The sequence below is a fragment of the Platichthys flesus genome, chromosome 16 (genome assembly GCF_949316205.1).
Source record: "Platichthys flesus chromosome 16, fPlaFle2.1, whole genome shotgun sequence".
Taxonomy (NCBI): domain Eukaryota; kingdom Metazoa; phylum Chordata; class Actinopteri; order Pleuronectiformes; family Pleuronectidae; genus Platichthys; species Platichthys flesus.
In genome coordinates this window covers 17,334,188-17,355,642 of record NC_084960.1, presented here as the reverse complement: position 1 = coordinate 17,355,642, position 21,455 = coordinate 17,334,188, and the positions used below count along the sequence as shown (strand labels likewise).

The window sequence follows — 21,455 nt, the reverse complement described above, 5'->3', positions numbered from 1 at the left end:
CGACTATAAATAAAGGTTAATAGACAAACGGGTGAAAACATCACCAATAATAATAACAGTCCCCAATTACATTGTAATTCACCAGGCAGCCAAAGAAAAAATAAAGTATTAGACCTTTTCTGTCTAAATATTAATGGCGACTAAGCATCCTAGATAAAAGATAAACAAACAAATATATGCATGTATGAATGATAACCTGTTTATGGAGAGAAGCAGAGAAATAAGATGTCAGAAAAGAATTGGGATTTTATTAGACACTACAAATTACAGAGCGACAGAGAGGCGGAGGGCCGAACAGCACAAATAAATGTTATGCATCCATTCCATGACAAACAAGACCGAATACTCCTCGGTGTCCTATTTGTGTACATTCTGAAACAGTCCGTTGGTGTTGCCATGAATACAATGGTTACAAGTCTGTTGCAATGTCCAAAATCAGAAATGAGGAGAGTTGTCGGTGTGTATAGAATATAGAGATACTTTTGATGCACTGATTAGCTCTTCAGTGCAGATCTGAACCTATCCGCGTGGAGCTGGGAGGAGATCTTTACATTGCTGAGAGACTGGGGAACAGTCAGTGTATTCAAGGCACTGGAATAGACTCAGAATTATGGTTAACGTTTCCGGGTGAGGTAGTGAAATCACTCAACAGTGAGGTCATTTTGGGACACGTGTGGATGAATTATTGGCTTTTTCCTATATATTTATATATCATGTTTCGTTAAAAAGATGCTCCACAGATTCGGGAGGCATTGTTCCAGTCGTCCCTCTTCTCTACAAACCCTGTTCAACCTCGAGAGCGCCAGTGCAGAAAAGACATAGGAGGGGAAACGCCCTCTAAAGCGCAAAAACACTATGACTACAGTGAGTGGATAGAAAAGAATGATTTTACATTTCACACAGCTTTGGATCAAATCGACTTAGTTCACCCAAGTCTGGACAGCGATCAGACAGACGAGTCAGTTAGTACATTTGCTGGTTCAATATTGACATTTCTGATTCCAGGCCTGTTAACAGTAAAAATCTATTTAATTTGTTTAATCCTCTATTTTTGAGCACATGATATTCGACAAGCTTAAATCAAAAACATTTAATGTGTAATCAATACAACAACCACATTTTTGTTAATGTGTATTTTGTATTTCTTGTTTTTTATCTTTTTTGTCTTTAATAAAAAATTATTTTTCAAAATTGGTTGACAGCCTGAACTGTTGTCGACTATTGGGTGGAATCCTTCCTGCTGGTGACCATTATTCAGCTGGTGGAATGTTTTGCTTACATGCACACAAATGTAACGTTAATGATCTATTGGGTTAAAGTTCGTTATTCTTGCAGATAAGACAATCAGATAAGCTTGTTTAGTAACGACTGCAAGCATGAGGAGACAGCCGACCTGGATCTGAGCGGAGGTAACACAACCTAGCGGTTCTTCTGAACCTAATTAAATAACATGTTGTATCTCATGGGATTTACTCTCAAGTGAAAAAAAACAAAACAACACACAATGGTTTTAGAGGCTCAGGCTAACTGATCAGAAATGTCAGTATCAACCTTTAAAAACACAAGTTGGTCACGACCCAGCTCCTGACTGAAGAAAGCTCTGCACGACAACAGCACTAAAGTTTGTATTTTTGTTTAAAATAACATAAAGGCTACCCAGTGTCCATCACTCAGGTTCAGGGATGCGCTACAACATGCATCGACTGGAGGAATATGTATCCCACACACTCACGGCAGCAGTTTTCCCTTCCTTCATAGTAACTTCATCCCATCTCAGCAGATCAGAGAGACAAGACTCACACGGTTACTAAGAGACCTCAGACCCCTCAGGTATCTGCCTCTGACAGAGAAGCTGCTGCTGGACGACTCGTGTCGGGATGTGATGGCGGGGGGGGGGGGGGGGGGGGGGGGGGGGCGGCAGTGGGCGGGGGGGTTGGGTAATGCCACTAAACATGATGAACAAAGTGATGTTGCTGGATGTGAGCTGATGGATTCTAGAAAAGGGTCCAGCTGTACATTCTCTCTTCTGGACTGCATTTAGTTTTCCTTTGAGTTGAATGGGGACTAACATGACATGAGCTGTTATTATGACAACATCATAATAATATAAGATCAATAATGATAATAATGCCCCGGGGGTTGGGGTGCTGCTGAATAATCACAATTCTCTGTAGAGCTACCACATCCTATCCTATATAGAATATTAAAATACCACTATATCCATTGTCTTTGAGTTATATGCTATCTTTTAATAATCTGTTGTGCCTTTAAAATACATACTTCAGTAATGTATAGGAAAAATACTGTACAAAAAAAACTTAAAGGTTTATATAAACATATCTCTTGTAATCAATATATCATCTCTGTTGTGAATCGTTTGGTTTGCAGTAAACAAATTGATTGGGTTAACCACAGTATTGGACAACACCATCCAACTTTTTTTTTTCCCGTTGTCAACATCTTTTACATTCATACAGCCATCTTTAAGAACAGGTCGAACATAGAGCTACAAAGAGGGAGACTACAGACATCTGTTGATTCCTAAAAGTTAAGCAGGAGCCAAAATAATTATAAACAACTTTGCAAAATAAAAAGGAAGAAACAATTCATGAGTAGCTTTTCGTTCTGTTAAAGAAATCATGCTTAAATCTGAAAACAAGGAGGCTAAACGACAACAATGTCGGGAGTAGTACTAATACTTAACATAATATGAATAGTGTGTAGTATGTTCGAGTTGAAACATTGCACCAGTTCAGATTGTGAGACACGCATTGGAGCTGAGCTAAAATGACAGTGGGGGGGAGGGGGGGGAGGGACAGCAACTAGGTAGTTAACTGGCAGTGGGGGTGGAGGTGGCGGGGCACAGGAGGTGGGTAAGGAACATGTAGGTCGTCATGTCTGTTCAATTCTGGACCGGGATTATTGCTCAGTGTCCGGGCGATGGAGAGAAACAAACAAAACAAAAAATACATTCAAAAAAATACATTAGAAAAACGTAATAAGAAAGCAAATCTACACCACAATTGCGGAGACAAATTTAAGTGCTATGCAAAGACAATTTCAAATTACAGGCGATGCTGTTCTAGATTATCTGGGGGGGCGGGGGCGGGGGGGGGGGGGGGGGGGGCTGTGCTCGAAAACTGAAATACAACATGAACATCGAGAAAAGAAGAAGATATGAGGGGTCGGGTAGAGGCGAGCAACGACACTTCACATGGTTGTAACACAGCAGGAGACGAAGACGAAGAAGAAGAAGGGAAACAGAAGAGTTTTTAGTCCTGATGTCGGGTATAAAATCGGTATGAAAACGACAAACAGCATGGAATCGTTTCTCAAAATTGGAAGGGGGAGATGGGGATGGTGTGGACTCAGCGGGTGGGTTGGCTCATGACTCCTCACAGTACACTAAAGTGGGAAGTATGTTATATATATATATATATGTTTTTTTTTATCTATGTATATATGTTAATATATTCAGTCGAACGATGTGTAAGGAAAAAGAAGGAACAGACAAGTCGAAGCTTATGAAATAAGTCAAAATGACAGATAAATACCAGAATCATACAGGTGGGTTGGGGGGTGTGTGGGAGGAATGGGAGGAGGTGCGGATGGTGGTGGAGGAAGAGGAGGCAGGGGCAGTGCCACCAAAACAGACACATTGTCCTTCAAACTCCAAGAAAGAAAATGGGACGGGGTGGTAAAATGTGGAAGAGAGGAGGAGGAGGAGGAGAAGGAGGGGGGCTTGTAGTGGATATTTTTGGAGGGGTGGGTGGGGGGGCTCACAGGCCCCCATGTCGGGCCTCGTATTTGGCCACAATGTTCTTGCAGCGGCCAAGCTCCTTCCTCAAGTCCGCTACCTCCATGCGGAGAGCGCCGTTCTCCTTCTCCAGGAAGCCGGCGCGAATGGCGATCTGGTTCTCCTTCAGCCGGCGGGCGTCCCGTGAGCGCTTAGCCGCAACGTTGTTCTTTCTGCGCCGAGCCCAGTACCTGTCATCCTGGAGAGGAGAACAGAACGGGTGAGAACATTCTAAGAACACCCTCGGAACCATTGTACAGGTATTGACCTTTCAGAGCCACTATTATTCCATTTTTAGATGTTTACAATAATTCATAAAATATTTTCAAAAAAGGTACAAACATCATGCTGTATTTGGGTTTTATTTTAGTTATAGTTATTAATGTAACATTTCTTCGTCATGGGTTGGATAACGACATCTTATGAATCTTTGCCTTGATATATTATATTACATGGTATCAGAAATGTTGCACTTCAAAATCCTGTCAGGCTCTAGAGATGACTAAAACTAAAAGTGAAGGAAATCCTCTTTCCTGGGACCTAAACACTTAATCCATTCATTATGTTAGAGAATGCAGCCTTCAGGGTTTAACAGCCTCAGAAGTCCCACAGTGGGATAAACCCCTCCCCTACTCCCCACCCTGCGTCACCTTCAGGTCCTCTGGGATGAAGACTTTGCGGGCTTTTTTGATCATGGGCTGGGGCTTCAGCTCCTCGGCAGAGAACTTGCGTTTCCTGGGGTCGAACATTTCCTGGCCAGGCACGCTGGACAGCGCCAGGTCTGCCGGGTCAGGCTCATAGGCCATTGGCACCTGAATGGTCTCTGGGTCAATGGGGCTGGGGCTGTCCCGGGCTGAGGAGAAGAAGAAGGGTGTAAACCTCAACATGGGCATTTTATTTTATTTTGTGCATTTTTGACATTGGTTTCCTGAACGTTTGTGTCTGTGCTTCAGTCTATTCACTGTGTTTGAGTTTGTTGTTTTGTGACATTGTTTCATTTGCTCTCCATCTCGAACAGGACTCCAGGTTAAATAAACCACACGCCGAGCATGATTGAGTCCGCCTCTGCAAATCGATACTGTGTTGCTGTTAAAGCTGGACAGAGGAGAACAGAGGAGGAGCAGCAGTGGGTCCTCCTGCTGAGAGGCCTCTGGGGGGGAGCTGAATGCTGCCTTTCTTCCCTCTGAGCTCACATGTTTCTGTTTGTGAGGGCTGATCCTTGAAGAAATGTCAGGCCTGATTGTCTGCACCGACATTAAAGCTCAAGAGCAGGTGACATAAATTTTCTAGAAAAACAACATTTGACCTGTTCCGAGAGGTATGACCTGAATCTGACCAGCAGGTGGTGCTATCACACAAGCTTGAAAAACAGGTAAAACAATGAATCACTTATATTTCATGTTCAAACTCTGCAGGTATCAACCGCCCTGATCCGGAACCACCAGATTTAGCTGCTGCACGTCTTCCCCTCCATCTCCTTCACTAACTGAATGCGTCGCCCGGTGGATTAGAGATTCGCAGCAATTTGTTTCAGACCAAACGTGTATTCCCAAAGCTCCGCGAGCCGCAGTTTGTGAGGAAATGACCGAGCAGCAGAGTGCAGTGGGCTCTCTCACTCCCTGCTGATCCTCAGACAGCTTGTACACCATGACCTAGATTTCTGAGCTTGCTAGCTTGCCATCAGAGCCCTGCCACTGACTTTCGTTCAGAGTGTGCATGGTTGAGCCACTCTTTGCTTTGGGCTTGCGGTGGAGATTTGAGAAGGGACCCGTCTCAATCACCTCTGACCGATTTCTGTGTGCAAATCAGAAACAAACGGCGAGACAGTGTGTACGTCAGGAGACGCTGTCTGCCACGCTGCCTCACATTTTCTTCTCTGCTGAAAGTGAACACAGTGTTCGTTCGAAAAAATGATGCACAAACTATTAAAGCCTCGAATTATCACCTCATAAGACTGAGCACAAATGCAAAAAATTCCCCAATGAGAACATAACTGCAACGATACACACACCTTCAACAGATGTTGATGTCACGGTTCACTGCACACAAGCAGGACCGGCTGTGGTTTGAAGTTTCTCGATCAGAGGACAAAACAATAACTTTGTTGATAACATTTTGATTTTAAGAAACGGCAACAGAGATTTTCAATCAAACAACTATCAAGTGCTGAGCTGAGAAATTCCTCGATCTGAAATAAGGAAAGTTGTTTTAATCTCAGCTTTTAATTTCAGACGGGAACAATCTGCCCATTATTCTTGAGATGAATTACTAATTGTTTTATCATTTTAAAATCACAATTTCCCAGAACCCAAATAACTAGTTCAAAAAGTTCAGAAAAAGGAAGTTTATCTGTGCTACTGAACAATCTACCACTACTTATTATTTATTAGATAGATCAGTTATTATTTTCAAATGTATTTTATTGTCAAAAGTCTTGTTTTCAGTCTGAAACATAAATATATCTGTTTAAATAATCTAAAACTGAGAAAAGCAGCAAATCTGGAAACGGGTACTCCGATTATCTTTAGTAGATTAATTTTTGTCGTGGGTTCATGGTTCAATCGACTAAATTTGCCTGCATACTCTATTATATTTCTCTAATTGATTAAAATCGATCAACATAATTAATCTGCAACTATTTGAATACGTAATTCATAATTTTATTAAAAAAATATAGAACTAATCATTTGGGCTTTAGAATGTCAACTACTATAAAACAGATAGAAAATTCTTAATCTTTATAGAAAATAATTGATGATGAAAATAATCGTCAGTTGCCACTGATAAAACATTTGACTTTGACCCAGCAACTCCAGTGTGAGTACTGACTGTTTTGCGCTCTAGAAATGTTGATTGGATAAAAACAGGACTTTTCCATGTTCTGTAATTGCCAACAATGTTTTGTCTCTCTGTAGATGAAACACCTCAAAAGATCTGTCGCGATAAAACTCCAAGATGAAAATAACCGCCTGCACAGCTCTGCCAGCTCAAGAGAATTCCTGTGTATCACATGTTTTTATTGCAGAGGTAAATTAGTCTAAGTGCAAGGACACATATCCTAACTTGACCTCCCGCCAGTCACACACCGAGCACTGGCAAACTGCAATCTCCTTACCCGTCTAAAACTGGTCGCTGTCTCAGACAATCTGTCACAAACGTGAAAATAGCCCGCCTTGCCCTAATCACCTTTACGACTAATTTTGATCTCACTGGGCTAAAAGTAAAAGGTACAGGACAGTTCTTTGACCTCTTAACTAATGAACAACACATTCCAGGTAAGAGGAAATCGTTGAAAAACAGCCATCTTAAATAGGAAATCTAAAAATAACAGGCTAGAAGAGGTAGACCAGCGGTGACCTACAAAGATGTGCTCAGAGGCTGGAACCTGTTCAGGTCTCCTGATTGAAATACCTGTGGAGCCCGTTTCTTTCTGACCCCGGGGGCGTTGTATCTATTCACACTAATCGCCTGCTGCAGGTCGGGTAGGTGCCACACAAGCGCAGTGTGTTATCACCCTGCCGTGTGAGTGGGGAATGTTACAGTTGGTGATAAGAGGAGCTGTTTGGTCGTATCTTGTGTGCGGGGACTGTGGATGAACCTTAACCTGGGTGTAGCACGGGACCAACAATGACTAAATCATCCACTCAAAGTCTCCGCAGAGGCGTTAGGATTCTCTGGGTAATTGATTTAAATAGTTTAAGAACGTGACAAGACTTCAGGCCAATCACACAATGAAAATCACAGATAATCTATATTACATTTTTTGTCAATAAGTCCCATTGACCTGACCTGGTTTTGTGTGAAATATATTGACTGATCACATTGCTCCATAGTTTTTGACTAAATCCCTAAGTGCTGCCCAAAATACCAAGTGTGTTTTTATCCACTGCTGAAAAAAACGTCCCCAACAAATCCACCATTTCCTCTTGTATGAGAAGCGTTTGATTTGATGCCACAGTGCCCAGCTGTGTCAGGAAATGGCCGAGCCTTTTTAAGATATTAATCTACATTTTAATAATTTTCCCCCCAAAAGATTTAGATTTTCGTTTCGTTTTGTTTTGGTCCTTGCAAGAAAGTAGAAACCAGCTTCTTAGTTTATCATGAGTAGGATTACTGATCCTGAGCCACATGATACATTGGAGAGGAGGGCGACCCGGTTTTCCTGAGGAAACAGCTTCAACAACAAAGGTAAAGATAAGAATTTAAAGAATACACCGTTTTTTTTGGTGCAGCTTTGATAAGTAGTCTGATTACCTCTGACTTTTCCTGCTTCAACATAATAAACTATTTCCACCTGTTGATAAAAACACAACCCCCCCATGTTTACCTCCTCAAAATGTGCTGACCTACGTTTCTATCTGAGGCACCTTTCCCTGACTAACACCACAACACGCCCTTTGACCCCTCCTCCACCTGACTTCCCCTTTGGCCCCTGCCAACAGTACACACAGCAACCTCCCGACTCGACCCTGACACAGACCCTGAATGTGTCTGGGGGCTGGTCACATTGAGAAAACACTGCAAACGCCTGTAATTGCGTTTGTCCGTTGGTAGTGGTAACACTACCTGCTGTATTGCTTGCAAGCAGAGAGCAGGCACAGAGGGATTGTGGTTGTTGTGGGTGGTGCTGGTGTTGGAGTGGCTGGTTAGACGAGACGCGGCTCAGCGAGCTGGAACAATATTGTGTGCACGTGACAAAAGCACATCCGAGTCCATGTGATCTCTGCAGGGTACAGCCTGTGCCTTGGCTCTGAGTCCAGGCTGTGTCGGAGCCGAGCTCAGTGAGGGAGGGGCGAAATACTGGATGGGAAGCGGAGAGTGTTAAAGGGAGAGGAGGTGGGGAGGGGAGGGAGGGTGAAGTGAGAGTGAGGTAGGGAGGGAGGAGGGAAGAGAGGCAGGCCGAATAATGCCGTGACAAGCTCCTGTTTGAAGCTCAGTGCTGCACACGGCTCCTGCATGTGTCCGTCACATGGCTGGGCACACTGCAGGAAACCCCAGCCGCGTTCACGTGAAATGTGAGGAGACAGACGCAAACAGAGCACTGAAGTTCTGTCACTGCATGTAACCCATGTGCGTTCACTCTGGAATAAACACTACTGTACACATACACATCCTCTGAAGCGCATGAATTAAGACACCTCTTTCAAATTTTTACAAAAAAAGCAGATCAGAAAGCTGATTTCCTCTCAGACCCTGCGATGGGCATTGTCTCAATATTTCACAAATAAACACCAAATGGATTGTGAAACGCGGCTTTAAGCTGTACTGTTTTCTTTGGCAGGCTGGACCTGGCCAGGTGAGAGGCCATCAACCAACCATCAATCTATAACTCTTATAAGAGGGACCAATTGTTTTTCTTTCTGCTTTCTTCCTCATTATGAACTTAAAATCGGGCTTTTTCTTTAACGTGCCTGAACAGTATTTTGCATTGACCAGTTCAATTATTTACTTTTCAATCGAATTATGTATTCATAGTTTTATTGCCACTCTCTTGCTTATAAATGTGATTTATAATATCAACACACTGACTTGATACATCACGTTAATTACAGTCCTAACACAGGAGAATATTCTGATCGAATTGTTTTTAAATTAAAGGGAGCTTGGTAAGACATGGTCTCTATAATAAACAAAGCATGGGTGTCCTATTTATCAAGTTCCTTCCTTCCTAATGATGAAACTCAACAAACACTTTGCACAAAGTGTGTTGGGGAACACCAGCTGTGGAGATCTACAAACATCGCTTGGCCCAGACAGACCTAAATGTGCTCACGATGTTTTGTGGCTTTGAGGGAGCAGTCTATAACAACAGGCAGACGGGCACGCTCACATTTCATGTAATTAAGATGACAAATTAACAGGCGGCTGGGCGGCTGATCAGGTCCAAATGAGTCCTTGAAAACAGGACAGTGATGAATCACCACTCATCCTCCATTATCATTCAAATTCGGTTGAGTCTTTAATCGTCTCTGGGGTCAATACACAGCAGCACAGAGGGTTAATCCGACTGTGGGTGAAGTGGTCTGAATGTTTAACATGTGGCTCTACATCAGGAGCCCACCAAATCAGTGTTTACAGGTAAAACACACATACGCAGAGTATTTATCAGAATCACACACAAACACACACCACACACCACACACCACACACACACAGACACACACAGACACACACACCACACACACCACACACCACACACCACACACACACACACACACACACACACACACACACAGACACACACACACACACACACCATGAACCCAAACACCCCATCTGCTTATCTCTTACATATCTTCAGATCTTTTGCCAGGAGGTGTTTAGTGACAAGCACGGCTGTTAAGCGTGAACCGTGTGCAGTGGCGTGGCTTTACTTGAATTTGCTCTGTTCATGTACAACGTGAAGATCTGCCCTTTCTTTAATGACTCAAATGGTTCTGGTGTCTTGTGATTTGAAAACCTGAGCGTCATCTGGCATCGGTCTAACAAACTCTGATACACAGTCTAAATGCCACTTAATGTCAGTTCATTACGATAATAAGATTTCCCATAGCAAAGGGCTCTGTTTGATGACGGAAACACTGGAAGTTTGTCCTGAAGTGTTACGTCTGAAAATAAATGATCTGCTTTCAACTTCATGCCTTCATGGACTCAGGACACAAACCACAAGGACTGTGCTCTCTCTTAGCCTCTCAAGGTTGAAAGTAAGTCTGATGGAGGATGAAGCCGTGAGTGTGTGTAGCAGTGTAGACCACAGGAGGGGCTTGAAACAACTGTGTGAACCCATGTGTGAACCCATGTGTGAACCCATGTGTTCCTGCGTGCAGGTGTGACTTCAGGTGCACATCAGGCTCCGTTTGCATGTGCTTCCTACCTGCTGTGCTGGGGCTGCGAATGCTGGTCTGAGGCACCATGCCCGTGTGAACTGAAGTGGTGGCGCGGCTGCTGAGGTCCACCACGGAAGGCGTGGGCGGGGCTGGCGGCGAGGCCTGCTGGTGGGGCGCCTGCGGTGGCAGCGCCCCCTGCTCAGCATGGTGGCTCTGGGCCGTGTTGGCGGGGATGCCGTTCTCTGACAGGAACTCCTCCAGGTCCATGTACTCCAGCTGAAAGTTGTTGCCATCGTAGGGAAGGGTCTTGTCCCAGAGCGTCGGCCCGAGGAAGGCCGACTGCGGGTTATTGGCCCTGCTGCTCTCATCCTCCAGCTTCTTCTCTTTCTCCTTGTCTTTCCCAAATCCTGTAAACGTTTGCACACAGTCATTTTCATTGTCTCAAAGCAGAGGAGGATCACGGGTCAACGCACGGGCAGAAATAGAAAGTCTAGCTTTGGTTTCACATTAAAGGTTAAATTTAATATACTGAAAAACAATGAGTTAATTATGACTTTGTGCTAGTGTGATATCTTTACATCCACCTCGTCAGAACACTCAAAATAAAACAGTTTTTGGTTATCAGGAAACATTTCGTTTTTTGGGTGAATGAGAAACTAGGTCTCCATCCATGAACAGGTGGTGGAACCACACTCAAAACATTCAACAATGTAAACAGAGGGTGGACTGCATGCACTGACAGCTGACAGGCAGAAAGCACGCCCTCTATCGGTAGCTAGTCGCTAATATAAATCGCATTGAAGACTAAAGACTTAAAAAGGTTAGAAACGCACCTGGCAGTTAAAAACAGCGCAGTCACAATAATCACGCATGAAACCCGCCGTGCACGATGCTAATTTCATCAGAAGAAGCTAGAATAGCTCGTTAGCTTGAGCTGAAGTTTACGTCCAGCAGTCAGTGGAGCAACATTAAGCAGAGACAGGCAGCATCTTTCTTTTTACTTCATCTCTGCCGCCTACACACCAATAACAATTACATCGTCTTCCACAAAGATCGTAGAGTGCGAAGAGACGCCTGTTGCTTCGGTTCACCCGTCACTGCGCGTTATCTGTCAGTGGAGGAAGCGGCGCCGAGGAGCCGAGTCAAGTCGAGAGTCAGCCCGGGAGAAAACAAACACACGTACCGTCTTCATGGTGGAAAGGCAGCTTGAGCGGGTTCTCCAGCAGAGACTTCAGCACGCCGTGGGTCGGCGGCAGGAACGCCGGACTGACGGGGAGAGGTCTGGCCATTTTCTCCATATGTCTCGAAGGGCGAAGATGGAGAAGAACGCTCGCGAAGACTCGTACGCTCCCCGCCTCGGAGAGAGAGAGAGACGCGACCGCGCTAGCTGTTGGGAGAGCGGGGGGTGGGGGGAGCGGTGAGAAGCGAGCGAGCCGGCGGCGAGCAGACGGAGCTCCGCGGTGCTGCAGGACGGAGAGCGGCTGGCTGCTGTGTGGCCGGGGCGCTGCTGACGGGCGGGTATCTGCGGCGGGAGGGCGGAGGCAACGCGGCGGGGCTCCAGCTTCCATGTGCGGGGACGGACGCCGCTGACGTCACGGCAGCGAGAGGGGCGGGGCGCGCTGCGTGAGACGGGTTCACGGAACTTTGCGAAAAAGGAGCTTCGTTGGTCTGAGCGGCCGCACGGATGATGCTGCCTTCAGAAAGTGTACAAAATATTCGTTTCTGAACAAGGTGCTCAAGTGAAAAGTTATGATAATATATTTATTAGTATTTGTCGTAGCGGTATTATTATCAATAAATCATCAATCAAATTGGATTGTACAGCCCGTGTTCACAAACGTGGTACTGCACTTCCTCTGGTTATCCACAGTCCACATGCAAGGTGTGAAGCTGATAAGATGATATGCAAACCACACATACGGACAGACGGGGAGATGGTTGTGGAATCAGCAGGTAGTTATGTATTTGACCCACTATGGGGACATTTGCTGTGTTACAGAATCGAGATAGTGAAATAAATGCAGGTAATAAATTAGTATAACAAATAATACAACTTAAACAGAAGCAACTCTAAAAAGAGAGAAATAGCTCCGTATGGTCGTAGATTTACTGAAGAGCTGAAACGATCAATCAGTCAATGAGCTAGTCGCTAAGAAATAGCTGTAAATGATTTGATAATTGATTAATGGTGGCAATAATTGTTTTTTTTCATTCCCAAAAGAACATTTGCAACTTTAGTTAGTCGTTTATCACTGTGTGTAAAATAAATAATATTATGTGTTTGGATCATAGATAGAACAATAGCTGGAAGGATAGATGTCACAATAGATAAAATGCTAAATGGAATGATTGATGGAACAATAGATGGGATGATGGATGGAATGATTGATGGTACAATAGATGGAATGATGGATGGAATGATTGATGGAACAATAAATGGAATGATTGATAGAACAAAAAATGGAACATTAGATGGTATGAAAGATGGAGCCATAGATGGAATGCGTAGATTTCTGGTAAATTCGATCACGCGAGATATGTTGCAATCCTTCATAATAAGTTCCTCCAACACCACTGGTATCACACTTTTAAAAACAGAGACTGAACTTGACTGTTTCTCTGTGTTATAAACATGGCCTCTGCTGCAAATCTGTAAATGAGCAATGAGGTGCAAACAGTGTAGTACCACAGCGAAGCATGACGTGAATCTAAACTTGACCTACTTTCAGCCAATAGTTGTTGTCAGGCTGCCGTTGATTCTTCGCAGGCCCTGGCACATGCAAACTCATGCTGTCGAGAACAGTAGTGGCTGAGTCATAGTTATAAGTCCTGGCAGCACTCTGCCCGTTTCCTCGCTTTCAATGATTAATGAGTCTGTTTCATCAGAAACACAAATTTTACACACATGCACACACACACACACACACACATATAAACAAGGCCCCATGCACGACAAAGTGACAGGCTGAGGAAAAACGAGTCGCATGAGGGTGTGCAGGATATGACAACAGGCCAATGAGAGGACAGGATTATGCAGACATGGATGCAAACCAGACAAGGACAAGCTGCTTTATCTGAAACTGTCCCCATGCCTATGAAAATGTCACAGCAGATCTTATCTTTCAAGCCATGACACTGCTCTATTTAGAATTTTGCCTTTGACATTTTGCATCTACATGAGACTCTCCAGCAGCTTCATTCTGATGTTTGTAATTCATTGTCTCAGTCCATTCTCTGTTTTTACTTGTAGTCCGCATATTTTAAACCCATCCCCAGGAAGTATAATAAGATGTGACTGTATATAAAACCTAAAATAAACAGACTAAAGCATCTGCTGCATCACATGCACAACAACACTCAGTAGAGCGTCTATCTCTGCCAAGACCGAACAATGTGATACATACAGTATTCCCTAAGAAATTAGGAAAAAGGGTCCTGGATGCCACACCTTCAAACGGATCCACAAAAATGTTGTGGTTTCTTCCTTGTTCCACGCTGCTTCCTTCCACCAGTTGGGTGCAAATCTAATCAGGGTACTTGAACTAATCCTGAGCTCAAATAAATTTGAAAGGTTCTCAGATAGCACATATGGCCCAACAGTCCCCGATGGATCTACACCAAATTCCACACACTCGTAGGTACAAGTCCCCTAAACATGATTTATTTCCCCCATCAAGATCCATAATTTATTCTTTGAGAAATCACGGAGGATGTTGGAAATCACAATGTAAAAGGAGGTGAAAATAAAAGTCTGGGATCTGCTCCCTGATCCAGATCTGCACCGAATTTCGATGAGTTCACCACTGAGCCCATTCCACATCCCTCCACGATGATTTGTAGTAATCCATTTTGACGTTTTTGGTGTAAACCTGCTCACAAACAAACAAACAGGGGTGGAAAGACAGCCTCCTCTGTAGAGGCAGGAATAGGACACATTTAGTGGAGCACCTTCCTCCACAAAGGCTGAGCAAACCCACTTGTCAGATTATTTTTTATAGAGAACCATACCTCATATCCTGACAAAATATATTATTACAATAATATATATTATTGTAACAAAAAAGAAAAACATTAAGAAAAGTTAGAAATAAGGAATCTTACAGGTGTATCGTATATTGTTTCCTTTTATCATTATAAAACAGGTAACCATTCAATATTATGATTCATAAAATAAAAACACATCATTGGACAAAGACAAGCAAACTTTACAATAAAGTACCAGATCTCAACTGGACACAAAAAAACAATCTTTGGTTTGTAGATTCTAGACAGCATAATACTGCATTCATTTTTATGTCCTGCGTAAAAAAGCTGAATTAAAACAGATACGGATCAAAATAAGAGGAAAGGGAGGAGGATTTTTTTTTTTAATTAATGAATTTCGTGGAGACAAATACACAGAGTGAACACTGGGACATCAGCACATGTGGAAAGAGTCAAGGAAATAATCTGATGCTTAGCTGTAAAAGAGCGAGGAACCTTTCAAAGACATTATCATCTAACATGATCTGTCTTGGCCTCTCTGTTGTCTCAGATATTCTTAGTTCATTCTCCTACATGTTTGTTTTAGTCCACATGTTGTCAGCCTCTTTTCTCTCACAAGGTTTTTCGTGATTCATATTTTTATCGTTTTTTCATTAAAAATGGTCAACAAACGTGTGAATTTTCCTCTGACTCATTGATCTACGTCGATTATCATACTAGTTGCATTTTATATATGAATTGTGCTAATTCAATAAAGTTTATTATTATGATTGAATAGAAATATATATGACAAAAATGTTAAAGTGAGGTCACCTATCTCGAGATAGTGATCAGATTCATAGGATGATGAGACTGAGGAGTTTCAGGTTTTGCTTGACTCACGTGAGACACTGCGGCTGTTTAAAGAATCTCGTGAGCAAAGGAAGCTGCGCTGCTGCTCTGAAGACAGATACAGGTCAGAGTTCATGTATCGATGGGTTGGACCGATCCCAAACAGCTGCAGGTGAACGGATGAACTGATGAGCAGTCTTCTGTCTGCAGCTATGGGGCTTTTGTTCACTGTGACCGAAGAAAAGCTATGAAGAAAAAAAAGAGAGAACTGTGACGTACAAACAGAACAAAACATGTGTTGTATCAAAGTGCTCAGCTGAACGGGGCAGAGTGGGCCCGGATCACTGAAACAGGGTCAGTCAAGGCTACATTAAGACAAATTCAAAGAAATTGAGCCACATAAAAAAAATTCTGATTTCAAACTGTGACAGTAGACAAGGAGCTGTGTGTGGAGGTAACTGCGCCTCAGTGTCGGTGGTAGTTCTTCATAATTGTTTCATGTTAGTTGTGCGGATAAAGGACATTTTTTTATTTGGCTCTGCCTTTTATAGTCCTACAAGAAAGCGATAGAAGATCACGTCCTCGCCAGATAAAGATCTGCTGCGATCATTTTCACATTTGCTATAGCGAAGGTTACAAGAAAGTTTAGCGGTACGTTATCCAAGAGTTTCCATCTGCGAATATCGCAAAAGACCTCTCCCAATACCATTGTCAGAGGTTTTAGGGAACATTAGGAGCTGTGTTTTCTAAGAAAAGACTATTCTTTGAACCAAGACATTCAAACCCATGCAGAGCTCTCTTTACAGAGAAGTGTGAGATTGATCACTAATTAGTTTTCCTCCGGTTTGTTATTCACACAGGAGACAAACATCTGCCAATGGAAACTCCTATTTGTGAATATGTGGGGCAGCATGTTCAGTAGAAAAACAAAAAAAAATATAAATATACATCTTACAACTTCAGAGTCGAGATCTAAAAACCTGGACACATGAAACAGAAAGTTTTTTTCAGGACTGTGTTTTATTCAGACCATGTGTAAAAACCTGCACACAAACACAACTGTCTCTGTGCACATGTCTCCTACTAAACAACACATACAGCCGACATAACACACACTTCACTGTTTACACAGGACAAAAAAGCTTTTTCTAAAAATCTACCTTCGGCTTAATTGGCTATAGTTGTCTTTTATCCACGTATCCTTTTTTTCCTCGCAGTCGGCTGCGTGATAGAAAAATACTCCGATAATGTTGATATATTGGCACATTGGGTATGTAGACACAAACACACACAGACAACAACAGTGTTATTTGCACAACATTTAGGTCAGTGTGTAAACATCTCTCATGTTTCTCAAAAGATTCATATGACATGGATATGTATCAATAGTCTAAAATTACAAAAAACACCAAACATACAACAATAATCAAACGGAAAACATCATAGAAATGTCAAACAGAGTGATTATTAGTTGAAAGGTGCTTTTAACAGGGTTTAGTTAGTTTCAGTTACTGGGTTTATTATGATAGTGAGTGGTTTTTGGATATTTCACTCGTGTGTTGTGCACAGGGGCAGAGTCATGTTAAAACAGGCAGAGGCCTTCCCCAAAACTGTTGCAACAAAACATGGAGAAATAGAGTCGCCCAATACAGTGTGTTGTTTTTGTGGCAGGAAGATTTCTGCAGCCACGCCAGGAAAAACAGCCCGGCAGACCAAAACTACACAAAGTAAAAACAGAAAAAAAAAATCTAACTAAAGCTCCTTTGTCTTAGTTTTACAAAGGGCTCATTGCAATTATTCTGTCAGGGCATAAGTAATAAGAGCTGTGTGAGAAATACGTCATCCCAAAGCACAACCCTGACCTGCTGCAATAAACTGATCATACGATGTCGGACACCAAATTTTCTATTTTCCGATTACTGGGATCAGAGTGGGAGGAGTGGAAATGAATGAGCTTGACGAAACGTAGTGGAATAATCCAGCAGCACTGAGGGCTTGAAGCCTGAATCTGCAACAAAACCATTCCTGTTACGTAACACTTAGCGAAGCAATTACATTGACTCGGGCGGTCATCCCTCGCTTGGAACAGCAGCGCCCTGGGTCGGAAACTACTCCACCGGCCCGGCGCACGCTGTTCCAGTCAGGACGGGACGGAATCTCCTCGCAGACGCTTCCATCATTAACTGTTTGACTACAAAGAAAACTCCACAATAACCAGACATGCTTGTTATTCTGATAGATCTGCAAAAGATGCACACTGTGCAAGTCTCAGACCTATTATGGAAAATAAACCAGAGAGACCGTATTTCTTTCAAAATGGGGCATTATATGTGAGCTTAGAAAAGAGGAAGATAGAACAAAAAAAACATCACCAGACAGATAGACAAAACAACAACGATGATTGTATTTATTGCAGTGAGGGTATTAGCAGGAGACAGAACTGAGGGATAATTTAACTAAATTGAATGGCGCAGGATATAAAGCCCAGCTTCTTGTTTTCCTGCTAAAGAAGAAAATAATATTATCTGCTTGGTTTTTCAATTAAAGCATCCAATTGTTTTTAAATTAGACGACACTCTTGTGATTCCAGCTCACTTCAGGGGCCCATATTCCTTTTCCCCACTGAACCAAACTAAGTGCCACATGTTGATGGTATAAGGTCGGATAATGACTTCAAGCCACATTCTGCCAAATGCCAAATGGGAACAGTCTCTCTGTGATTTCCAGCTCGACTTCAGGCTTTCTGCAGTCACTGCTTCCAGCTCAGAGGTTTTTTCCAGCGGACTCTCCACCTACCTGCTCACCATTTCCACTCCCCGCCAGGTGAGAGATGTCGAGGCGTAGGGTTGCTCATCTGTACGTCCCACTCACTGCATTAAGCACTCACATCGCTCCGCTCGCTGCCACATACTCAGATGCCCACACACACACACACACACACAGAGAGGGCTGCAGGTGAAGCCAAGTGGCTGATACAGTTATTTCTGGATGTGCTGCCTGTCCATTTATAGAGGCAGGAGGGGAGGGGAACGGATGGGTGCTCTGTTGGGTTTCTTCAATGTTTAAGATACAGATGAAGGAATGAGCCAAAAATGTGATTTAAAAAAAAGGAAATAGCCGTAAATAAAGTCTCTTCAAATAACATATGCTGGTAATTGGAGGAATATTTAGTTTTCAGTACATTTCTTCTTAAAGGCCGCTCGTTTCAAGAGCAACGTGCTGCTAAAAACAAACTCAGATCTTCTGAGTCTTGTGTTGCAGCAGGCAAATTGATGTAGGAACAATTTTCTTCCACTCAAGTGATTATTCAGATTGCCAGAGTGCTGCAGAGCCGTACAGGAATCAGTGATTTGGCAGCTCTGACGAGAGCGAGTAACCGACTGTGTTTCCTGTTGGTTACTTGTCCGCGGCACAGTGGAGAGAGGGCTCTGTCCAATTTGGCCTTTTTGGTAATTAATGCTGAGAGAGCCGAGGGGGAACAACGTGTTTGTTTTGGCCTCCATGCACCCCGGCTGTTGCAGTTGTTAATCTCACAGTAATCTCTTCAGCACTTCGCAGGACTTGTAGCATTGGGCTTGAGAAAAGGAACGTTGTCAGAGAGGACATGGAGGAAAGAAAGTGAATATGTTAGAGGGGAAAAAATAAATCCTGCTTGCATACATGGAGCTCCTCCTAAGTCACATTCACAGTTTCCACCATCTCGTAGTATCGCCAGTGCATTCTCTCTTCATGTCCAATCACAACCTAACACATTTACCTTCAGCCAATCACCTGTAAGCTGTCAAAGTATAAAATGTTGTCTCTAAGTATCAAACCATTGAGTGAGCCAGCTCCACCCCTGCACAATCTTAACTACGGTCACCCTGGAGGGACATCTCCCTCATATCAAAGCATCTAATTCACAGGAATGCTTCTATGGTGTTCCAATACACTATCGTTATTGAACAATCCTTTATATGACATTTACAACTTATCGCTCAATGCTTTTTCTAGTCTACATTTATGTTCCCAAAAAACACGAAAATTCCTTGTATGTGTAAACCTACTCGACAATAAACCCTCATTTCTGATTCTGATGTTCTTTATTTCCCCCTGAGTTCTAAAAGCCAAAGTCAATTCCTCTGTTCACAATAAATTTAGTTTAATTCTAAAATTGATTCATTCTCATTTGTTCCTCTCCTGATTCAGATGTCAGCTACCAAATGTTTTTGGGCTAACTACAGCCATATCTGGACCTTGAAAAGCATGAGAATCTAGTTTTGTTCGAGGTATGTTGTTGACACATGCAGGGACTTTAAAAGACCAAAAAATCAATAGATGAATGTTCACAATAAAATGAATAAAACAACTTGATTATAATCCCTAAAAAGAGGTTACATTAAAAGCTTATATTTCCCTTTATTTCTTAGTTTGTTGGTCTTTGTTGTAATCTGCAAACCAAAGGTTCTGGTGAAGTTGTCAATTAGACTGCATGTATTTTACACAAACACACACACACACACACACACACACACACACACACACACCCACACACACACACACTCAGTAGGTAGTAGGTCTGCCCAGTGAGACCTACTCACTCACACACACATCTACTCACAGACTTGGAGGAGTCACATGCTGTCAGCTTTCACTCCCTTATTTTTCACTCTGTCTCTCTTATTTTTCTTCTTTGCACCCTTTCTCCTCTTCTCTCTCCCCGTCACACAGTCAATAAAAAAACCTGTTGTGCAGTAGATGATGTTTTCGGGCCTGTGTGTGTCTGTGTGTTTCCATGTTGATGCGTCTCGCAGTGAGTCAGAAAGTGGAAGAAGAAAACAGGCAGTGTGCGAGTCCACACGCCACAGCAGACCATTTCCATTTAGCCCTCTCATCTTTCCATGACATAGAGCGTAAACAATCTGGACCCAGCAGAGCGCCTCATTAAACCACCTCTGCTCGCTCCCATTCCAGCGCTCGGCTGATTGAAGGTACTGGTGTTGAGTCGAGGGGATCACTGGGGGACTGAACGACTGCTGCAACCACAGAACATGTGATTAACCACCACCGTTCACTTTTGCTGCAGGTATGTTAACGCTTCAGCAAAGAAAGTGGCATTTTATAGGGTCAGTGTGTAAATATAGACAGTGTCTGTGGGCAGACCCCAAGTTCAACCAATCACGTTTGAGCAGGCTTCAGAGTCGCCTACAGGTCCGTGTGTAGCGTTAAAGCGGCGGAAGACATTGACCGAAATGCGTTGGCTTTTGAAGTTATCTACGTTTCGTATCCAGATAGCTGTTAATAAAGATCACAGACAATATCATCGAGACCTTAAACAGCTACACAAGTGTCACTGTTTGTGTTTTGTTTTTGTAACTAGTCCGACTACAAACAGTGTAAGGCGAATGGAAGGTGTCTTCTATCTGCTCTCTACACTGGAAGTCCCACAATATAGGTTACCCTAAGGCTAAATTGTCATCTTTTGTTATCAGTGCATCCAGTGCAGCTAAAACTGGCTGCATTTAAAATAATTTTCCCCCATTAAGGTAATATGAGACACAACAACAACAACAACCACAACAACAACAACAACAACAACAACAACAACAAAATTACTAATAATAATAATGATACACAGGACCTGCACAGAACCCTGACCTCGACCTTGTCCTCCACCTTGGGGACGTGTGCCAGGCCTTATTTCTTAACACCGTTGTTAATGCTGTTGTCGCTGAACAGGAGAAAATCCCGGCTGCCGTGGTCCAAAATGTGCAGGAGAGCCTGAAACCTGAAAGCCTCAGTCACAGCAGCAGGTGAGGCTGCTTGGCTGTGCAATGACACATTCAGGTGTCTGTATCTTGCTATTCATGCAACATACTCAGTACGAGCAGCTCAGGTGATTTAGATCCTGTCTGAAAAGTGGTGACTGTGATAACAGGGAACTTTCAGCCATTATGCAAACCAGTTCAGGGGCTCAAAAGAAACCATTAGTAAAATAACTTTGAGGGGGAACAAAGAGCAACTTAAACAAAACAACC

The 21,455-nt window shown here is 43.0% G+C and overlaps 1 protein-coding gene across 1 annotated transcript; it reads right to left on the bottom strand.

The window, feature by feature from the left end:
* Nucleotides 1-228: 228 nt before the first annotated feature.
* hlfa (HLF transcription factor, PAR bZIP family member a) lies at nucleotides 229-12,146 on the bottom strand. The gene is made up of 4 exons (XM_062408594.1): nucleotides 11,807-12,146; nucleotides 10,671-11,030; nucleotides 4,447-4,649; nucleotides 229-3,995 (listed from the first exon to the last, which is right to left on the bottom strand). The coding sequence occupies exons 1-4, from the start codon at nucleotides 11,919-11,921 to the stop codon at nucleotides 3,780-3,782; spliced, it is 894 nt and encodes a 297-aa protein (XP_062264578.1). The 5' UTR covers nucleotides 11,922-12,146; the 3' UTR covers nucleotides 229-3,779.
* Between the last annotated feature and the right edge of the window lie 9,309 nt (nucleotides 12,147-21,455).